Source organism: Xenopus tropicalis, chromosome 1 (genome assembly GCF_000004195.4).
Source record: "Xenopus tropicalis strain Nigerian chromosome 1, UCB_Xtro_10.0, whole genome shotgun sequence".
Taxonomy (NCBI): Eukaryota; Metazoa; Chordata; class Amphibia; order Anura; family Pipidae; genus Xenopus; species Xenopus tropicalis.
The window spans coordinates 172,362,793-172,385,522 of record NC_030677.2 but is presented as its reverse complement, the minus strand read 5'-3'; the positions used below and the strand labels follow the sequence as shown (position 1 = coordinate 172,385,522).

General features: G+C 36.8%; 1 protein-coding gene across 2 annotated transcripts in view; it reads left to right on the top strand.

The window, feature by feature from the left end:
• Positions 1–22,479, top strand: part of kcnn2 (potassium channel, calcium activated intermediate/small conductance subfamily N alpha, member 2) — a 115,622-nt gene extending 93,143 nt beyond the window's left edge. The window contains exons 5-9 of one of the 2 annotated variants that reach the window (XM_012956293.3): positions 6,389–6,499; positions 14,827–14,954; positions 19,686–19,694; positions 20,948–21,017; positions 21,670–22,479. In XM_012956293.3, the coding sequence (XP_012811747.1) occupies positions 6,389–6,499; positions 14,827–14,954; positions 19,686–19,694; positions 20,948–21,017; positions 21,670–21,957 (606 nt within the window). In that variant the 3' untranslated portion in view covers positions 21,958–22,479. 2 annotated transcript variants of the gene reach the window in all.
• Positions 22,480–22,730: the final 251 nt, after the last annotated feature.

Here is a 22,730-nt window from a genome sequence, read left to right as displayed (position 1 = left end):
CCTTGCCAAGTTCACTGTAAAACAGAAATTTAAACAAATATTTCAGTAAATAAATAGGGTGTGAAGTGTATTGATCATCCATCCGATCAGTGTTGTGCACCCTCCATTTGAACCTGGCAGTCAGTTAATCCCCCAAAGCCAACGGAAGGATAAAATATATTGAATATAAACAATAGCCCTGCAAAAGCCATGACCCCTCTAGAGGCAGCACACATTACAATCCCACCAGATGAGCTTTATAGCTTTAAAGCAAGAATACATATTAATATAGTTTCAAATATAAAATCAATTACAGGAAAAATGGGCATTCATTGCTGGGTCTGATATACTAACCTACGGGCTTAAGTGCGCCAGTGCAGTTACCCGTAGCAACTAATAATTTTTCCAAACCCAGTGACGTCACCAGAACGCCCCAAAGTGACACTGTGCATTTGGTCCTCTGAAGCCACTGATTGTTCGCCGCGCATGTGCAGATACCCCAGATGACTTTTCACGCATGCATACTTTTAGCTTAGAGGAGAATGAAAGTCATTTTGGCATTTTACTGCCAATAGATTAGCCACATTAGTGCCACCTAGAAGGTTCATTTATTCTGCAGAAAGCTTTACCATAGTAAAGAGCCCTAGAGTAAAGAGCTCTAGAAACTCCCTCTGATAGCAGCTGCCATTTTAGCTTGGTCTTGGTAGCTTCCTGCTGCAGTTATAGCTGTTGGAAGCTCAGATCACACATTCCTAAGGGATGGAGAAATTAGTTCTTAAGTCAGATACCGAAGAACATGTTCACAAACAAGAAGACAAGAAATCATGTGTTTCTTTTGATAGAGGACTCAGTGCAGCGTTTCTGTGAGTGCTTATAGCTGTATTTACATAGACCTTTATGATAAAGCTTACTTAGATTTTACCTTTCCTTCTCCTTTAAAGGAGAAAATGTGACCAGAGGCCAGGGGGAGGCAGGCCAAATCAGGTAACTCCCCGTAAAATAGGGGGAGTTGACAGCTCTTAAACAAAAGTGGTGATTTTCCATTGATGCACCATAAATTGCAAAGCAATTCTCTGCCATTTCCAGATTCATATTAATATGTGCTGAATAAAAACGGTTTCTGAGATGAATTGGTATGATATTACCAGTTTTCTTATAGAATATGCATTACCCGCAGTGGTTTCCAGTGATACCACAAGATATCACATCTCTTTGCATCAACCCAAGCAACCCTTCCATGCCCATTATAAATACCTGTCATTCTCTTTTTTGCTCAAACAGAAATTTCAAAGCTTCTTCCTCTCAATCCACTGCCAGTTCTGTTGGTACCCTCTAACTCTAGTCAACCTTTCAGATTCAAAAGAAAACATTTCCTACAAAATTTGCAGTAATCATACTTGTACTAATGAAATACTGACTTGACCTCTTCAGGATTGGAATACTCTGAACTATCTTATTATTTCTTCTTATCTCCCAGTTCCCTAATTGGCTAGCGTGTAACCATTTGACCTGCTTTCTTTGTGACTATTTGTTTACTTGACCTGTACAACCTTTCATTCACTCACTAGGCTCCATAGAAATTACTCCCGTAGGAATAACCCCAGTTGCTAGATGACTTTCAAATTTCTCCTGATAGCCCCCCAAAAAACATTTCTAATACTCACAGGTCCCTCTGTATACTTTTCACTGATGGCCATCCTCTCCATCATCAGACTTCTTATTATAACAGTCAGGGCAGACAATAGTTGTACTGTTGTGCCTGGAGATGAAATGCATTAGGACATCATAGGTAGAACAATAGGTAGAACAAGTTTAACTTGAAGCTTGTGTCTAATGTAATGTCAGAGAGAGGAAGAAGCTTCAGTACTGCTCATTGAAGACTTATTTGATTATAGAGCACTTTTTTTTGGCCAATTCACCGCTGAAACTTTGAAAAATATTGAACCAGAGGAAAAAGGAGTTTCTCCTTATTTACATGTATATCTTTATTTTTTATAAAGCGCTACTTATGTACGCAGCGATGTACAGTAGAATTCATTAATACAGACAGGGGGTTAAAGATAATGGATAAATACAAAAGATAATGGATAAATACAAAGTACAACAATAAATACAAATAAATACAAGGTGCAGTTGCAATAAGAGTCAGAAACACAAGATGAAGGAGGTCCCTGCCCCGTAGAGCTTACAATCTATATGGGAGGGGTAACTAACAGACACAAATGGGCAAATGTAAGTGCTGTAGGTCACAGTGGGTGTCATTACAGTATAAGTGCATTTCTTGATGTAATGAGGAAAGGAAAGTTTCATTTTATATTTTAGCCTAATAAATGGCACCGTTTCAGCCTGAGAAAAATATTGAGATGATATAGCGCATTTGATTAAAAAAACATAATAGACCTAAATATCAGTACAGGTATGGGATCTGTTATCCAGAATGCCTGGGGTTTTCCAGATAAGGGATCTTCCATAATTTAGATTTCCATATGTTAAGTCTACTAAAAAAATGTAAATGTATACCTTAGTTAGGATCAAGTACAACGTTTTATCATTACAGAGAAAAATGGCATTACTTTTTTAAATTTCAGTTATTTGATTAAAATGACGTTTATGGGAGATTGGAATAATAATACGGTAATAATTCAGAGCTTTCTAGATAACAGGTTTCCAGTTAAGGGATCCTCTACCTGTGATATGTTGCCTGCTAAGCTTCATGAACAGTGTCCAGTGTACTTCTTCAGTGTTTTTTATTTACTTCTTCATAGTGACACCATGGGGCAGATTTACTAAGACACGAACGCTCGGAGCATTCATTCGAACGCACCGAGCGTATGTTCACTGAATTTTTCGCCGCCCGCGCGACTTTTTCGTATACTTGCATGAAAAAATCGGAAAGGTTTTCCCGCTGTTTACAATCGTTCGTAACGAAAATTTAGTGACTTTTGGATCGCCAATACGATATTATCGTGACAAATATGATTTTTTTCGTAAGCATTTTCGTGATATTTGCGATCTTCAGAAATTTTCATATTCAATCCGAATTTTTCCCATTTGGGATTCGAACCCGTGATTTTATGAATCTGCCCCCATGTGTACAACAAAGGCAACAAATGAATGAGTGATGTTGGCCTTACAGAACACGCAGGGTTAAATTCCAGTTTTTATACATAGGAGGATTGAAGTAGATGCATTCTCAACACTGCCATGTAGATATAATCATGTATGTAGCACATTAATAATTGTTTTGCACCAGTTTGTAGTGATTTATTGAGGAATAGTGTTCCATGAAACTAATGAAAACTGATATGTTTCTCTATTTTCAGTCTTCTTGCACCCAGTAAAAGAAAAGTGCATACCAAGACTTATGAAGAATTTATTGTGCACCTAACATGATAAAAAGAAAGACTGATGCTTTCCTTAAGCTGAGCATTTATTCATGCACGCTCTGCCCACTAAGCTGATTTAATAATATTTTAGTAGGCATGCATGAATTTCTGTCTTTATATTTTGTGTGCTTTTAAACCAGTTTACTTGAGAGCTGTAGTTATTTATTAACTTATCTTATTTAATTTTGTTAAATACGATTGATTAAAAAATCATTCCACGGTGTAGAAAGAAAACATAAACTACACATTCATTTAAGGTCCCTATCACATTTACATACATTAAGGGGGCATTTACTAATGCTGTATTTTTTATTCCGAGTTTTTTGTTGTGGTGGTGTTTTTTGTTTGTTTGGTTTAAAAATTTAAACAGTCACAGTTTTCATGCAAGGAATACAAAAAGTTTTCACATTTTTTCTGCAACTATTTTCATTCATAGTAACATGGTAACATTGTAAGTTAGGTTGAAAAAAGACATACGTCCATCACGTTCATTCATACTTTTTCAATTCAGATTTTTTGATAATTGACATTTGTGGAAATGAAGTTAGTTGTGTTTTTTAAAAAAAATATAAAACGCTGAAAATCCGAATGTTAATAGCCCCCCCCCCCCTTAGTACCTGGGAAAAATTTATAAAATATCAAGTTTGCTTTTTTTCCTAATTCGAGAAGCAGGACAGCAAAAAAATGTAAAGGCAAATAATTGCGTGAGTATTTTCTGAATCTTTGAATAGTTGGGATTTATTAAAAAGACAAATGCAAAAAGTAACCAGGAAAAGCTCTTTAATTAATAGCTGGTGTATTTATATAGAAGTAAATGGAAATTGGCTTAAACAATTATATTTGTTTATTTGCCCAGTTCAAGTTTTTAAGTTCTTCAGCCTCATTGAAAATAAATGGAACAGTGTGATTCTTGCAGGTGTTTGTCTTTTTTTCTGGATTGAGTTTCTTCTTAAATAAGCTAGCAGTGAAGGAAAAAATGTAAAAAGTTGCACATTTTGTTTTAGTGCTCACAATTTGATAAATCTGCACTTAAGACCTATCAGGAGTCAGCCAACCTAGCTGGGGTGTGGTAGGAAACCAGATTACCTGGAGGAACCCAATGCAGAAACAGGAGAACATACAAACTCGTTGTACATAGTGCCCTGGCTGGAACTTAACTCAGGACCCCAGTGCTGAGCCACTGTGCTGCCCTATGTTATGTTTTATTTCTTACCCCGTCCTATACATCTTCTAGTCTGTCATTCAACTAATGCTTATTGCAGGGGCATAACTACAAAAGAAGCAGACTCTTAGGGGCCCATTTACTTACTCACGAACCAGCCGAATGCGTCCGATTGCGTTTTTTTCGTAATGATCGGTATTTGGCGTTTTTTTCGGAAAAATGTCGCGACTTTTTCGTTACTAATACAATTTGTGCGAAAAAACGCGAGTTTTTCGTAGCCATTCCGAAAGTTGCGCAAAATCTGGTGATTTTTTGTAGCGTTAAAACTTTCGCAAAAAGTTGCGCTTTTTTCGTAGCGTTAAAACTTGCGCGAAACGTCGCACCTTTTAAGTTTTAACGCTACGAAAAAGGTGCAAATTTTCGCGCAAGTTTTAACGCTACGAAAAAATCGGCAGATTTTGCGCAACTTTCGGAATGGCTACGAAAAACTCGCGTTTTTCGCGAAAATCGTATTGGTAACGAAAAAGTCGCGACAATTTCCGAAAAGTCGTAAAGGCGCCGAAAAAATCGCAAAAAATACGAAAAAGTTGCAAAATGTTCGTTTTCCAATCGGAATTTTTCGGATTCGAATTCGTATCTTAGTAAATCAGCCCCTTAGGGTGAAGACACACGGAGCTACTAGTAGCAACTACTTTTTCACAGCTACTAAATGCCAGAAAATACCCTGCTATAGACAATACTGAGAATTGCCTCCTCTAAAACACAAGTAGAGACTGTTATCAGTAAATGATCAATATTGTCTTTTTAAGTAGCTACCGCAAGTAGCTGCTATTAGTAGCTCTGTGTGTCTTAACCCTTAGAGGGCCCAATAAAGCCCTAATTAATGAGTGTTTTTAATATATACATATTTGTAGAAAAGTTCAACTTAGCAATGTTTTGGGGCCTAAAATTGAATTTACAGTGGGGCTCAGTAACATCTAGTTGTGCCAGTGGCTTAAACTGGCCATACAAGTGTAGATTTTAAAAAGATCTTTTTGTTGTAGAACAACCAAGCTTATCCTGAAATGATTGTTTAACAATATGATTTGTCCATCAACCAAAACCAACATTTCAAGCGATATTTTCTAGTTGAAGCTAGGAAAACAACCTGATTGGTCCTGCAAACAATTGCACAATGGACTCATTTTATTGTTAACAAAGAACATTTTCAGATTCACCCATTTGATTTTTTGACCGATGTCAGATGAAAGATTGCTAGATGTGCGATTGTTCGGTGCCCACTTACCTTAAGATAATTTGATGGTTTTGTGAGATTGCACTGAAATTGGTCATTAAGGAGGGAAACATTTTTACGTGTGGCCAGATTTAGAGTGAGACCCTTGCAACCAGGATTTCCAAACAGAAATATACAAGTTTGCGGCTTACTGAAAGTTTATTTTAAGGTGCACATCCCTGAACACAGACCCCCTATCACTAAAGTTTCTGAATCAAAACAGTGCAACTTAATAGGTAACCGAATTTGGTGAATTTGTTGGCTACAATTTAATAAAACCGCATCTCTACCAAATGACACAACTGACCTTTCTGCTCATTGCTTTTTACACATATGTACTCAAATATCTCAATATCCAGGTGGTCAGAGTCTGGTGTAGCCTTAATGTAATGTGTTATGGCAAAACAAATTGGGGCATGGACTGGCTGGATTATTACAAATACCATTTTATAAAGCAGATATAATGTAGTTTGATGTAGGGAAGTTATATTTGCACTGTATCGCTAAACAGGATAATACAAACAATGTGAATTTATATTTATAAAATATAATATCCTTGTGAATTAAAGGCTGTCCTTTTTTTTCTAGGGTGCGGGGTGCACTGCACTTGTTGTCGCTGTGGTTGCAAGGAAGCTAGAACTTACCAAAGCTGAAAAACATGTTCACAATTTCATGATGGACACCCAGTTAACTAAAAGAGTAAGTCTTTAAATCTGCACAAAATAGATACATATATACACTGGCATGAATAAATGAGTGTATAAAAAGAAAAAAATTGTGTTAATAAAAATTTGCAGAATTTCATTTCATTATTGTGTGTTTTTATGACTTGTGCACTATTACTAACTATGAAATGCACAAGCTTTTTCTGCTGGGAGCAGGCCTGGATTTCTGGCTACAAAGGCCCAGGCCTAGGGTGGCACAAATTAAGGGGCAGTGCCCCGCCTCCACGTCAAACTTGCTTCCATTCGGAGCACTGTGGCCTAGGCACGCAGGAGATTTTGTCCGTTATTTGAGTCTCTGCGCACCCAGTTGCCTGTGTTGCAAATTTAGGACTGATGGAAGCACATGCCCATGATAGTATGAGGAGGGGGTCGGCGGCGGAGGACATTGGCCACTATGCGTATATAATAGAAATAGAAATATGGCCCTGGCTGGGAGGTGAGAAGCACAGGTTGCAGTTAAAAGGCTCAGCTCTAGGTGAGAGTGCAGCAAATAATCATAGAAAGAATGGAAGGTGGACTTAAATCACTGAAGCTTCTGTTACATGGACAATTAGTTATATGATAGTTGAGAAATTTGTGAAATTAAGAAATATGCCAACATAAAGTGGGGTCTATAGAAAAGATTCTACAGTACTGCACTATTAGGTAGTATATAACAGTAAGTTGTCACTATTCTAGGTCGTTACTATTCATAGAAGTTGAGAGAGCTAAAGCAAAATGGTGCATCTGTTTTACATTCATGTTACATTAAAGGAACAGTAACACAAAAATTACAAATGTTTTAAAATAATTAAAATATAATGTACTAGGCCCTGCACTGGTAAAAGTTGTGTGTTTGCTTCAGAAAGACTACTATAGTTAATAGATATAGCTGCTGTGTAGCCCGGAGGCAGCCATTTAAATTGAAAAAAGGAGAAAAGGCACAGGTTACATAAGAAGATAACAGATAACTGTGTAGAATACAATGGGAATCTATGCTACTTATCTGTTATCTGCTTAGTAACCTGTGCCTTTTCTCCTTTTTTCAATTTAAATGGTTGGCCCCGGGGCTACACAACAGGGTATTTATATAAACTGCAGTAGTGTTTGTGAAGCAAACACACAACTTTTACCAGTGCAGAGCAATAGTACATAATATATTAATTATTTTTATACACTTTCATTTTTTGGTGTTACTGTTCCTTTAAATGAATGTAAATGTCACACATCCATCATATGTAATAAAGGCACTAAGTTTGCTCAGTGCAGTAACTCACAGAAACCAGTACAATGTTTACATATCAATATGTGTCTAGTAATTGTTACCTGCTATTTGCAGTCTGTAGCGATGGCTGATGATGTAGAACTCCTGGAATCACAGTATATAAGTGCTGTATAATTAGGAAAGTGTTTTGAAATTTCTGATTTGGCAATCAGACAAAATAAAGAGAAGTGATACTCTGACAACCATTTTGCAATCTATATATTTCACCTTAATAGGGGAAAAATCACCTTAAATGTTGTTTATATAATGAAAACTAATCCATAAAACACTGCACTTGAATGAGTTTGCATTATTGGTAATAAGCCCAATTTTGTATCATTAGAATTTAGAAGAAGGCAATTTTTTGCACACGTTTGGGGTATATGTGGATTTATATACAAAGCTGTACAACTGTGTGTGTGTGCGTTGTCATTTCTATTGTATTCACAATATTATTTTTGTATTCACAGTAATGTATGTAAAGCAGCCATTTAGAAAATCACATTGATTATGATAATAATTCTTGCATTTTAGACATCCCCATTCATTTCCCAGTGCAGCTGAAACAGATGATGAGAAACATAAAGGATTAATTTTCCTACCACTTATGCATTTTATTTAAAGGCAGAGAAAAAACACTGAAAAAATAAACATATTATATAAGCAGTAAATCTGACAGTGAAGGAAATGATTATACTCTTTGCTTGGCAGGGTATAAAAAGGAAAGCACGGAGATGAGTTGCAGTGGAATCAGGCTGAAAAGGTTGGCCAGTTATTTAGTTAGTTGGCTGTCTTAGATGGAAATAAGCTAGTAAATGATCCTTAGGCCATAATGGGATAATGAAAGACTTCCATCTTGATCTCTCTCTGTTCTACTTCATAAATATGTTTCATACTCTATCACCATTAAAATATTTATTGCTTTTACAATTGCATTTTACGCCATCCAATTTAAAGATACTCTTCTCTTGGTATTTATAACAATATAAAGGGAACTTGGAATACACAGTATTGTGTTTATTACAAAGCCACACAGACTAGGGGGCACCAAGTGCAAGAGAGAGCTATATCTAATGCCATAGCAGCCATCAAGTTGCAACCAACAGCGCTGCTATAGTGAGTGAGTCCTAGGGGCTGATTTACTAAGACACAAATTCGAATCCGAATTGGAAAAATTCCGATTGGAAAACGAACATTTTGCGACTTTTTCATATTTTTTGCGAGTTTTTCGTAGCCATTACGATTCGCTTGTATCTTGTCGCGACTTTTTCATATTGAGCGCTCGTAAGCGGCGGGCGAAACTTTCAGACTTAGCATGATTTTGGAAGCCTCCCCTAGGACTCAATGGCACTCTGCAGCTCCAACCTGGCCCAAGGAAAGTCTCCCATAGGGCTCAATGGCACTCTGCAGCTCCAACCCGGCCCAAGGAAAGTCTCCCATAGGGCTCAATGGCACTCTGCAGCTCCAACCCGGCCCAAGGAAAGTCTCCCATAGGGCTCAATGGCACTCTGCAGCTCCAACCCGGCCCAAGGAAAGTCTCCCATAGGGCTCAATGGCACTCTGCAGCTCCAACCTGGCCCAAGGAAAGTCTCCCATAGGGCTCAATGGCACTCTGCAGCTCCAACCTGGCCCAAGAAAAGTCACCATACTGAAGCTTGAATAAATCCGAACGCTACGAAAAAAAACACAACATTTTGCACAACTTTCGGAATGGCTACAAAAAAGGCGCGACTTTTTGCGCAAGTTTTAACGCTACGAAAAAATCGCCAGATTTTGCTCAATATTCGGAATGGCAACGAAAAATTGCAATAATTTTCCGAAAAATCGCCAAATACCGATCATTACCAAAAAAACGCAATCGGACGCATTCGGCCCGTTCATGTGTTAGTAAATGTGCCCCCTAGTGTGTGCTGAAACTGGGGTTTTGTATGTCTGTCTATTTTTATTGGTGAAGGGAGGGGGCACTTGTAATGATGTTGTATAAAATATTTATGTTCTGTACACAGATATTGTGTAATGTTTCCTACAGATATCGGAACAACAGTTGATATCTGTTCTCCTGAAGTGAGTAGTCATCATTAGGACAAAGTGTTCCTGGATTAAAATGTGTGAATAAAGTTTGTTTCCGGATGTATATGGAAAGTGAAGTGCCATACAAAGATGGTGAGGTAGTCACTCCCTGGGGCTAAAACCCTGTATCCGAGGTAGTGCTTGGAACTGGAGTCTCTATGGGGCACTTCTAGAGCATTAGATAGTAGTCAGTGAGAAATTATATTTTTAGTGTTCACTAGTTAGTCAGCACATAGACAGAAGAGGTACTGTGGAACTATGAGGAAGGGAGGGCAAGTTCTCCGGTAAGGTGTTACGTTGGTGTTGTATTGGATGAGTAATAAGTGTAAGGAAGGCCTCTGGAACATACCAAGAGATACCACTTATATAGAATATACACTGAGAAACTGTTGAATCATCTTTATTACTGACAGTTTGATTGTTATACTCAGTAGAGCATCAGTTATAAGAATCTCTAAAGTTGTAAGTGTTGGGTCAGAAGTAGTTTTTTTCTAGATGCTGAGGCCTGCTTCCTTGTAGAAGTCCTGGGATCACATACACTGCCTGGTAATGATTAGGCCAGAGTGTAAATTAGAGTGAAACACATGTTACATATGCACATGTCACATACAAAACCATAACAAATACACTATTGAGTACTTAGAGAAAAATGTTTTTTTTAGGAAATCAGGTAATTTTTGTCTAAAATTTTCCAGGTGTCATTTCACATCTGCAGGGAGCATATGTTATTTAAATGATAGTATCATACAATGAAGCCACTGGACAGAATGGGGACCATCTGATATCAAGTATATTCCTGGTCATCAGACTGTAGAACATTAGGGGTGTATCAGTACATGCAATTCACACTTTTTTACCTGTTTGGAATATATTTTTGTTATTTTTGTTAACTGTTACTACTGTTCCTGGGTATGGGGCCAGGTTGAGTTTAGTTCCAATCCATGATGTTGCTGTTCTGGGAATAATGTAGCTGTACTATTAAGCATAGTGCATTTAAACTGTATTTGAGGTTTTTATGATTTGACACCAACATGACGCAGGATAGTGTAACACATTCTGTGTTTTGGCTGCCTCATGAAACTAAAATATAATGTGATAAATGGGGATTTTCCCCAAATACACTCTGGATGGAAGTGTGTGTGGCTCCCAGGCTTTCCTCTCAGTATAGAAGAAAGAATTTGCACAGTTGCTTCACTGCTGCTCAAGTGGTTAAAATTGCATTTACTGGCAAAGAATCTGTGAAATAATATTTCAGAATTTGCTTAATTTCGGTGTGATTATGACTGGATACTTGATGAGACTGTATTGGGGAAAGTAGATGTACCGTGAAATGGCAGGGTGATCAGTTTTGTGCATTTAATAGCTAAGCAATTGAAATATTTAGAGGAAAAACCATACTAAGTCATGAAGGTCAAACAAGCTTTGTTTATCTTTCATTGTCTTTTCTTTCTTTTTTTATGTTTTGAAAAAGAGCATATTGAAATATGAACAGCCATATACTGCTTCTAAAGAGCCACTGAAACTGTATAAACCACTATTTGGGGTAGCATTTCTAACCTAAAAGGTCCCTTTACATTAATCTGATTGTAAAACACTGTGGGAGTCATTTACTTAATGCAGGTCTTTTCGCTCCTTAATGGACCAGCATACTCCTTATGAACACAGCAGCATTGGCATTTAGTAGCACTGTATTCATAAGGAGTGGGTGTGCTGGAGTGCACAGGTTTCAGGTGCCAGGTACAGAGCGCACATTGCCATGTAAATATGAATATGCAGTAAGGGGCACTCCCTAGTGATTCTGCACTTGCTGCAATGGTCGTAATGAATGACCCCTCATATATAATGTTCTAAAACATTAGACTAGAGAGCTAGAGAACTGGGTCAACAGTTGACAACGGTCAACAATTGATAGGCTTTATACAGGGTTAACCTTCCAACTTTTACATAGTATTTTGAACTCTAGTGACCTTGCCTTTTAACTAGTGCTTAGATGAGTAATATCTCACAATGATGATGTCTCCATAAGTGATTATATAGTAGGGCCCAAGTGTCTCACTAAGACACTCAATCTAATTAAACTATTTGTTAGAAAATATTTTGCAGGTGTATAGAATGAGCTGGACTAAAACAAAAGAGTTAAACACTTCCATGAATAATATTTCTGAAGGATATTTATAGTGGAAAAACAGATCTATATGTAGTCTAATCTTATTTGTTATTCTTAATGTCATATTCATATATCGAAAAAAATTATCATTGCCGTTTCTGACTTATCAGGGATCATTTGTAGGGGGATAATGTAGCAGGGATAATTTTATATTAAAAACATAACATATAAGACAAACCCAAAGGGTCCCAATGGTACTTGCTATCAATCAATATTGTAATGTAATTGTAAAATGATTAAGTCTGACATCTAAATGTTTTTACTTAACTAGAATTCTTTGGAGTTGGAGGAAGCTCAACATCATAGCTTTGCATATATCCACTCACAAAATCTACTCATTGAGATTATTGTAATGCCAGAGTTCTAATTACAAAATATACACATAAATAGGTTCCACTGAAATGAATTAGCTATATATGCTAGAATGTTCAAATAACCGCCCACAGCATTCAGGAATATTGAAAATATAGAAAATAGACTGCTATTTAATTACGTTGGAAAAAGGAGGCAACAACAGTGAATGAGACACAGGGACGTGTTTATTCCAAGTGCAAATGATTCCCACAGCAGGCAGCAGCTGACCCTTATTTTACTGTAGTACAAGAAGGTTCTTTCTGTGAATGAATTGTCTTATTATACTAAAATGTAAATATGGACCAGTGTGATTTCCTTTGATGGATTCTGTCTCATACAAAGTAACACAATATGATGCTGTTAAGTTGCCAGTATTCTATATATAGTGATATACTGGGCCAGCAGAGACACAGGAGCAGTGCCCTTGTTTGATATCACAAATGTGCCAAATGCTTGGTTTGATGGGTATCGGCTTGAAGGCATCTTTGATGTCAGCTGGAACTTTAAGGCATGCACACAATTATTTTCTTCGAGCTTCAAAGGGAACACTTCATAGACTTTAATAAGAGCGTTGTACATGGGGTCAAGAATTTGAGTTCTTCCAAGTATTCAACTCTATAAGTCAAAACTAGAATAAGAGGGAAAAAAGAAGATACTTGGAGTGTATATTTTTAGTTTGCATAAACCAATTAATATAGACTTTAAATGAGAGGAAAAGTCATTTTGGCATTTTACTGCTAATAGATTTGCCACATTAGTGCCACCTAGAACACTATATTTATTCTGTAGAAAGCATTACCATACCTGAGGAAACAACCCTATAAGCTCTCTCTGTTTGTTTAAGACAGCAGCTGTCTCTTATGGGAGGGGGGAGCAGGAGAGGGGAGTAGGAGAGGGGAGTGAGGAGAGCTGTGCAGACTCTGGCCCTGGGAATGAAGGATTTTTCTGAGAGAGGAAGTCTGATACCGAAGAACATGTTTACAAAAAGGGAGACAAGAAATACTGTGTTTCTTTTGATAGAGGACTCAGTGTAGCGTTTCTGTGAGTGCTTAAGGCTGTATTTACATAGACCTTTCTGATAAAGCTTACTTAGTTTTTACCTTTCCTTCTTTAACTTTTCCTTCTTTAAGACAGAAGCTGTGTGCACAGCTTCTGAAAATAACATATTATTTTAAATTAAGTGTCTTTTAACTAGATTATGATGAAACCCAAGGGGATATACTACCCCTTTATATGTAAATAGGGAATATTTTCATTTTAATTTTCCTTATAAAGTTTGAGGACGACAAGGAAAAGCATTTAGTACAGTGGAAAAAAAGATTTTCATATTGCTTTACCCTTTATATAATTCCTTAAAGGAACAGTAACACCAAAATATGAAAGTGTTTTAAAGTAATTAAAATGTAATGTACTGTTGCCCTGCACTGGTAAAACTGGTGTGTTTGCTACAAAACGCTCCTATAGTCCATATAAATAAGCTGCTGTGTAGCCATGGGGGCAGCCATTCAAGCTGGAAAAAAGGAGAAAAGGCACAGGTTACATAGCAGATAACAAATAAACTCTGTAGAATACAATGGCATTTTATCTGTTATCTGCTAAGTAACCTGTGCCTTTTCGCATTCAAATGGCTGCCCCAATGGCTACACAGCAGCTTACTTATATAAACTATAGTAGTCTTTATGAGGCAAACACACCAGTTGTACCAGTGCAGGGTAACAGTGCATCATATTGTAATTACTTTAATATGCTTTCATATTTTGATGTTACTGTTCCTTTAAGTAAAGGTTAAAGACTCTCATTTTGGGATTTAAGGCAGTGCTATGTGTGTAGCATGAGTCATGTGTATTCCTTCTGTTTTAAGAAGGACTTTTAAAGGACCCCTTGGCTCCATTTTGCCCTTCTAACCCTAATTAATATAGTTCTTTTGTGTAGCTGCTCTCCAAGTCCTAACCCCCAGCAGCCATGTTCCAATATCTTGCACTGATCAGATCTAACAAGAATGAAACAGGCTATCTGCAAGTTTGGATATATGGCTCTGAATTATTAGGCTGTGGCTGTGCTATTAAGCCAACGGTTCTGGATGCATACTTGGCCACGGGGACATTAAGACGTGATTTGCACGTCTCTACATTTAATTCCTTAAGTGATGCTTAAAGCCTCTAAAAAGCCTTTTTTGTTTGAAGGCACTGCTATGTACAGTATGTGGCATATGTATTAAAAAAGGTTCTCGGTGCTTACATACATTGCTGATTTATCTTTGAGAATCGTATTTGTTTTACCAATGTAATGAAATTTTTTCACAGTTTTGGATCAGGAACAACCATCTCTTTTATGCTTCTTTTGATAGATCTGAACAGCTGTAAATACAGATGCCAAAGCAATTCCAAAAGTATTCATAATAATACCTTTCTGTATAGCCTGATGTCTCATGTTTTACTTATTACTAATTCTCTTTGGCTTTAAACAGGTGAAAAATGCAGCTGCTAATGTTCTCAGGGAAACATGGTTAATCTATAAAAACACGAAGCTAGTGAAAAAGATAGACCATGCAAGAGTTAGGAAACATCAGCGGAAATTTTTACAAGCTATTCATCAGTAAGTATGTTTTTGGCTCTTGATTATATTCTTTTCTATGTGTGTCTATTATGTGTATGTGCTACAGCAATGTAGAATGTAGGCTTAGGGCCCGATACATTTAAATGGTCAAGGCAATCCCTTTGGCCACTGCATTAGGCCCTTTATGAGTGCCATCGAGCCTATGGGGCTGATTTACTAACCCACGAATCCGACCCGAATTGGAAAAGTTCCGACTTGAAAACGAACATTTTGCGACTTTTTCGTATGTTTTGCGATTTTTTCGGATTCTTTACGAATTTTTCGTTACCAATACGATTTTTGCGTAAAAACGCGAGTTTTTCGTATCCATTACGAAAGTTGCGTAAAAAGTTGCGCTTTTTTCGTAGCGTTAAAACTTACGCGAAAAGTTGCGCATTTTTCGTAGCGTTAAAACTTAAAAGGTGCAAAGTTTCGCGTAAGTTTTAACGCTACGAAAAAAGCGCAACTTTTTGCGCAAGTTTTAACGCTACGAAAAATCGCCAGATTTTACGCAACTTTCGTAATGGCTACGAAAAACTCGCGTTTTTACGCAAAAATCGTATTGGTAACGAAAAATTCGCAAAGAATCCGAAAAAATCGCAAAAAATACGAAAAAATCGCAAAATACCGATCATTACGAAAAAAACGCAATCAGACTCATTTCGACCCGTTCGTGGGTAAGTAAATCAGCCCCTATGAGTATGTTTGAAAAGCACAACTGGAAACATTAGTTTTCCAAAGATGCACAGAGAGGAAATCTAGATTTATCAGTGTTCACATACTTATGAAACCACAAAAGAAGAATTATCTTTATCTGCATTCACAGACATCATTCTATTTAAGTGTAACGCACACTGAATTACATGAATGTTGAACATCCATTCTATGAAGTGATACAAAGTCATTTGCTATGCGCAAACGTAGGGCAAAGACCTTTGTTTCCATGATGAATACAGTGCTGTCTGCATTTGGCACTCTGTATTCATTAGAATGTTCCTTTTCCTCTTGCACATCATTCAGATGCACAAGCTAACGGCCACAGCAGGCCCCAGTACTTCCTGCCTACCACATGGCACTGGTCTGCATTCCAATAAAGTGCTCTGCAACTCACACTTGACTTTTTTTACTGATTTTGTAAAATAATGGGTTTTAGCAATGCCTCTTTTATTTGTTGCCAGTCACATCTTTGTGCTGCTTAATATGGTGTCACACAGAAAGAAACTTTAAAGCTTTCGCCAAATGAGCAGTTTTAGAGAACAGTCCCTATTGTATCTATGTACGTCATGACACTTAGAAGTTAAAAATGTTTGTACAAAAATGTTAAATATTTTTGGTCTCCCTTGGTGTTGCTGTTGGTGCACCGAACCTTGAAAGCTTTAATTAGTGCTCAATTAGGAATCTAGTGCATTTTGTAAACAAGAACTGTTGATGTTCTTAAAGGACCAGTAACATCCATATTTTAAGTATAATGTACCTTTACCTTGCATTGATAAGAAATAAACACTACTATATTTTATATAATTAAGCTGCTGTATAGCTACGAGGGCAGCCATTCAAGCTGAATAGGGCAGCTATTCAAATTAAAATAGGTTAAAGGCACAGGTTACATTACAGATTGCAGATAAACTGTATAGAACAGAATGGGTTTAGTTCTTACACAGACAGATAAACAGGGGGCATTCATGGCTTTTTACAGAGCTGTATAATGAATACCTCTCATAGGATATTTATTGCTGGGAAATGGTTTATTTTCCAATATTAACAGATACAAAGTTTAAATTAAAAAAAATACTTTTGACATTACTGGTCCTTTGAAAAGTGTCATATATAGATTAGGACGTCTGTTGCCATGTAATAGTTTAATTGTAGGATCAGCAGATGTAACTTTTAATGGAACATTTAGCAATACTCATCTTTTCAGTTCAGTTTTTTCGACTCTGAAAACCCAACTTTTCCGCAAAAAAAACCCCTATGATTTTGTATTATGCAACAAAACTGCAACAAACCAAATGAAAAAATACGTCAGGATCATGTAGCAGTCAAAGGCAGGTGTTCTTTTACAGTTGGAAGATCTTTCTTTGGTTTGTGGTTTTAGAGGTTTTTGGGTTTTTTGACACTTGCTTTTGTACAACAATATGAAAAAGTCACAATTTGCATCTGGAAAATCAAAAAAGTTGTGGTTTTCCCCCCTTTATTTCATTTGTGCTTTTTCAATTCAGATTTTTTTTTCACTTTTTGACTTACTGTCCTTTAAGTGAGGTATTGGACAGTCACATAGACTGTCAATGTTTCTGTTGAACAAGAAGAGAGTACTGATATATTCCTCAATGCATGGTATTACAGACAGCCTTCCATTCCCCAGTGGGAACAGTGTTGGTAAGGAGGATAGAGAAACTGATGCTACATGCCACAGATATTCCATTACTTCCTCACATTTAGGGGCGTAACTACAGAGCAAACAGACCCTGCAGTTGCTGTAAGGCCTCAATTAAAGAGCAATATCAGTATATCTTGATAGAATACGTCAACTGAGGCTATCATTTGCTGTGGGGCCCAGTAACACCCAGTTACACCACTACTCACACTTATGTCATGATGAAGGCTGGCTGTAATATTTCTTTGTGTATCCATTAACTTTGTATTTCCTCCTTAGCTGATAAACTGCCTGTTGCTGGGTTATGACATGTTAGACTTTTTACTTCATCTGAAAAACCACCTATGTGCTTTTAGCCTTTTCAGATTGATTGTGAGCCTTTATGCTATTTTAACATATCTGAAGCCTAAATGTCATTGTCCTTTCCATACTGTGAACAGGAAATAGCTTGGAATCTGCCTTTAAGGTTGATCAGAATGAACAGTAATGTTTATTTTTTTACGTCTCTTCTTAGTTAGCATGACATTTTTATTTACTGTGTTTGTTGATTTTATTATGTGTTATGACTAAACTAGGGCTGTCCAGTTGGAAACCTTTGGGCTGGATGTAGCCCTCCAAGCAGGTACTGAACCCCTCTCTATGCTCCTTTCTATGCAAAATAAAGCCAATCCATAATACAATTCAAACTGATTTTCAGCCAATCAGAGGTTTCATGCATTGCCATTTTTGTGGCATTGGTTCTTAGTGCTAATCCTTCACTGTCCCTGACGTTTGAGACTGTGAATGGTACTTTAACTTAATGTTTCTGTAAGGCTCTTGGGGGCCTAATGCTGTGAATCTTTCTGCCTAATGAATTCTTAAACCAAAGACATAATAAAGCGAACAGAATAGCAAGTTCCCTGTTAAAGGCAACATTATTGTGGTGGGGATCACATTTTTACCTAGTATTCTACATGGTTTTCCTGACACTCAAAACACTGCCTTTATTATTATTATTATTATTATTATTATTATTATTAACATTTACTTATAAAGCGCCAACATATTCCACAGTGCTGTACAATAAGTGGGTTTCATGCCTTTCATTTATGCTGCTTTAAATTGGACACTAGTCTATCAGATGTCACCATTCATATTTCCTGGATGGAACATCTACCCCCTTACAGAGTGACTGGAGGAGAAAAGAAGCCATGGAATTATGTAGTCGCAAAGCTCCATGCCATGCTGCTGTGGTTGATCACGTGCAGTATTCTATAGCCTGTGCAAAAAATCTGCTGTCCATCGTGGAGACCATTGATACCTATCTATAGACACCGTGGTTGGTCTGTTAATGTATTTAAAGTATCTATGCAATGATGCAATCAAATCATTATTTTAAGAACTGTACTGAGCATAATTATGTATCTGAATATTAAGAAATATACAAAATACTGTGGCTGACTGTGCCATTTTTCATTAATTTGCAAGGAGCCCTATAAAAAGGCAGATATTCCAGAGCTCAAGTGACAGTTGAAAACTAACCTTGCACTTTATCTGCAAGGTCAGGGCTTTAGGCTTTTGTTCGATAGAATGCTTCCAGCTATATCCCAGAACCACCTCGTGCCTAATTCACAAGACATTTGGTATGACCCTCTGCCCCATTCATAAAGACAAGTCACTCATTGCTTTATGATTATTGTTTCTGTGCGATGTTGTGCTTTATTCACACTATCTTACATAAAATGATACAGTATGTTCAATACCTTTATTACATTTTATGTACAAAATATATTGCTGCTAGAGTTCTGTTAGCAATAGTAGCCATGCTTGGTTTGTTAGAAAAATCTAATAGTCTTACAGCCATTGAGCATGATGTTGCGGATAGGCCCATTATCCTAGCATTTATACCTCTAAGAGAAGATAATGAACTGCTAGTGTTCCTGTTGTCTACAATTCCCAGTATGTAATGCCAGAATGATAACTAGGTCTCTTTGACTACTGGCCCGTGGAGTACGCTGCAGAGATAAAAATTGGTTTTGCCCATTCAGTGTGCTGAGGTGAAGCCAAGATTATGTTTCCAATATAATAGCATGTCTCAGTCTTTCATGTCCTAGAAAGCAGAGGAAAACAAGCTTCCTTGATGACAACCTTGTTCTGTGGCTGATATTAGCGTAGGGCCATGTTTTGTATTATTTATCACCATTATTCTTGTACTGTGTGTGCGCTTCAACAACGCTAACATAACTTTCCTTCCCGGTTACAGAATGAAATGTATGTGTTTCCTTTTTCACTTGCCCTAACTTGTATATCTGTCTGCAGTATATGTTAAATGGTTCTTCTTTTGTTTTGTCTTTTATTTTTCTTCAAAATGAAACTAGAGCACGGAAGTAAGTTATACTGGATGAGCTGCTGTTTCAATCTTTGAAGACCTCTTACAAGTGCATGCTGGACTCTAACTTTGTTGAAATCATTAACTTTTTCTATACTTGAGGGGGCCTACAACACATCAGAATGTGTTATTGTCCTCCCAACTGCATTGTGGGTTATTGAGATGACTGCTACCATGGAACCTTGTAACCTACAGTCATGATCTTTATCTGTGATAAGTGAAAATCACTGGCCAAAAGGTCACACTGACTAAATATATTCTTTCCTTTTTCTTCTTGGCCATTACAGCTAAATTGATGCATTATTGTAAACATGTTAGCATTGTTAACAATACATTAAAAACTAGTTCAAAAGTCCTACCATTTAAAATGTTATCATTTGACCTGCGTACTGTAAGTACCTTATGATACTGCAGATACCTTTTATAGTAACATCTATAGAAAGGCTATCTTGACTTTCAACCCATCTTTCCATATGGAGGGTTAAGGTTCAAGCTCCTTTATTACTAAATAAATATAAACAGACAAAAAAAATGAAGAGTTTAATAAGTAGAGACAGATTTATTGATAGATAGGGTAAACACAGTAGAACAGGGATAATTCACTAATCAGTGTTAATAATTAGAACTGACATTAATAAATTTTTAAAGATTATTAGAGTAGAGTATCTGCTTGACCAAATTACATTATGGTATGTTATGCCTTAATGATATAAAGTCATATAAATAGACCTTCATTTTAGCTAATGGTCAGAGAAAAGGACTATCTGTATAATAAAGACTCTCACTTATCACTGTTCTTCCATCAGGTATCAACAGATGCTAACCTAATCAATCCATCTCAGACTAAAACAGGGCTAATAGCCATACCATGACATGTAGACAATGGAAGAGTATCTACTTGCAAGATTTGTCATAACTAGCAGTTGTTAATATGTGCCATGTCTACATTTTATGGTAGTAACATTACAGGAATGTTTGCTTTACTTCCATTTGAAAAAGGTAGATCATTTGTCTATAATTAACTAGAGTCATTATGAAACTTACTATGAAGACATCACATTATCTTGCTCTCTGCTTTCTTTTTTTGCTGTGATGAAGAAGCATGCATTTCATTCTACCAGAACATAGCAGAAATGACTTAATTTGAAACATCTCTCATATAATTACTTGCTGTTGCAACTTGCATGGAAAGTTTGACAGAAGTCAATTTCCATATTAAGGTTCTAACTACCTTGTGCCCTTTTTTAATAGATTGCGCAGTGTGAAAATGGAGCAGAGAAAGTTAAATGACCAAGCAAATACATTGGTGGATTTGGCAAAGGTTGGTGAAAAGACTGACATTCTGCTGTCTCATTTGCAGGGAAAAGCTAACTTACCTGGTTTCCCCCCCCAACCTTAGTACAAAATCATAGGGTCAAACGACTGACCTACCATTGATTTCACAAATGAAGTATCATTATTGGCCAGAAACATAGGAGAACATTCAAGAAAGTTTAGACCAGTTTTTAATAACTGAAACATTAATTAAACTGAGTAGAATTGTTTTGCCTCCAATAAGAAGGAACATGGGGGTTCAGATAGGTAAGCACTAGGCAAATAATTTTATGGCAAAATTATAAATAGCAGAAAAAGACAATGCTATCATAGATGCTTGTGTATTGGAGTAACAGCCAACATCATAACTTAATAGTCCAAACATTCAACATCTGTAATGGCTGAATCTTTATAGGCGGAGTCCACGTACAGATTCATGCTCCCTCCCCCTCCAGTTGCCCATGAAGGATTCCATAAAGTGGTTTTAAGCTACCCCTTCAATTCCTCCTCTACTGGTGTCACATCTCCAGAGTAGGTCTTGTGAATTATTATGTATTTTTTTTATTTTTTATTTTTTTATTGCTTTGCCAATGTTAATATATTCCCAAAATCAGGACAGTCACCACAGTAATTCATGTCTCCTTTTCTTTTCCTCATAGACACAAAACATCATGTATGACATGATCTCTGATCTAAATGAAAGAAGTGAAGACTTTGAGAAGAGAATTGTTGTCTTAGAAACAAAGCTAGAGACATTAATTGGGAGCATTCAAGCTCTCCCCGGACTGATTAGTCAGACAATCAGCCAACAACAAAGGGACTTGGTTGAAGTTCAGCTGCAAAATTATGACAAGCATGTTGCGTACAGTGCCGAGCGATCGCGGTCAGTGTCACGAAGAAGAAGGTCCTCATCCACGGCACCTCCAACTTCATCGGAAAGTAGCTAGAAGAAAGCAGGTTAACCAAAAAGACTTTTTTGCCATCATATGGTCAATAATTTAGCTTTTATTGTAAAGCCCTATGGTTCTAATCAGTGTTATCTGGGTTCTGATGTCAGAATCTTGGAAACCTGAACACAAAGTTTTAGGCCAAATAGAGTGAGAACTCTTTTATTTCTTTCAGATGCACAGGGAATGCACCTATCATTACTATATAGATTGTTTCTCTGTAATTTCACTAACTTTTTATTCATGCACTTCAGACTTTACTACTATATAGTATATATAATAAAATCTTAATTTCTGAAAGAAATGTTTGGTTAATTTAGTTCACGCTCAGGACTACCTATCAGCCTTGTGTTTGTTATGATACAGTTAGGGAATTTGAATACAGATTTCACTTTTTCTGCCAAATCCAATTATTTTCACAATGGACTCAACATATTCTTAACATAAAAATGGGCCTTAACCAAAACTTTTCATTTGTTTTTATGCAAATACCCTGAATAAAGCATATTTTTACTAACATAACCTGACATTTTAATTGGTTAGGATAACTGTAATTGTAATATGGACATTATTATACAGTATATACTGTATCTATAGTATTTTTGGCCAGATCTTCTGTGTCGGATCTGAGAATTTGTTCAATACAAAAACTATTTTTGTTCTTCCTTAGACATAAATACCTATGTCTCAATGTAGAGAGGAGCTACCTGCAGTTTATAATTTAACTGCACATAAAATGAAGGCCACTGCCACTATTGCCTATGATCTTGTAA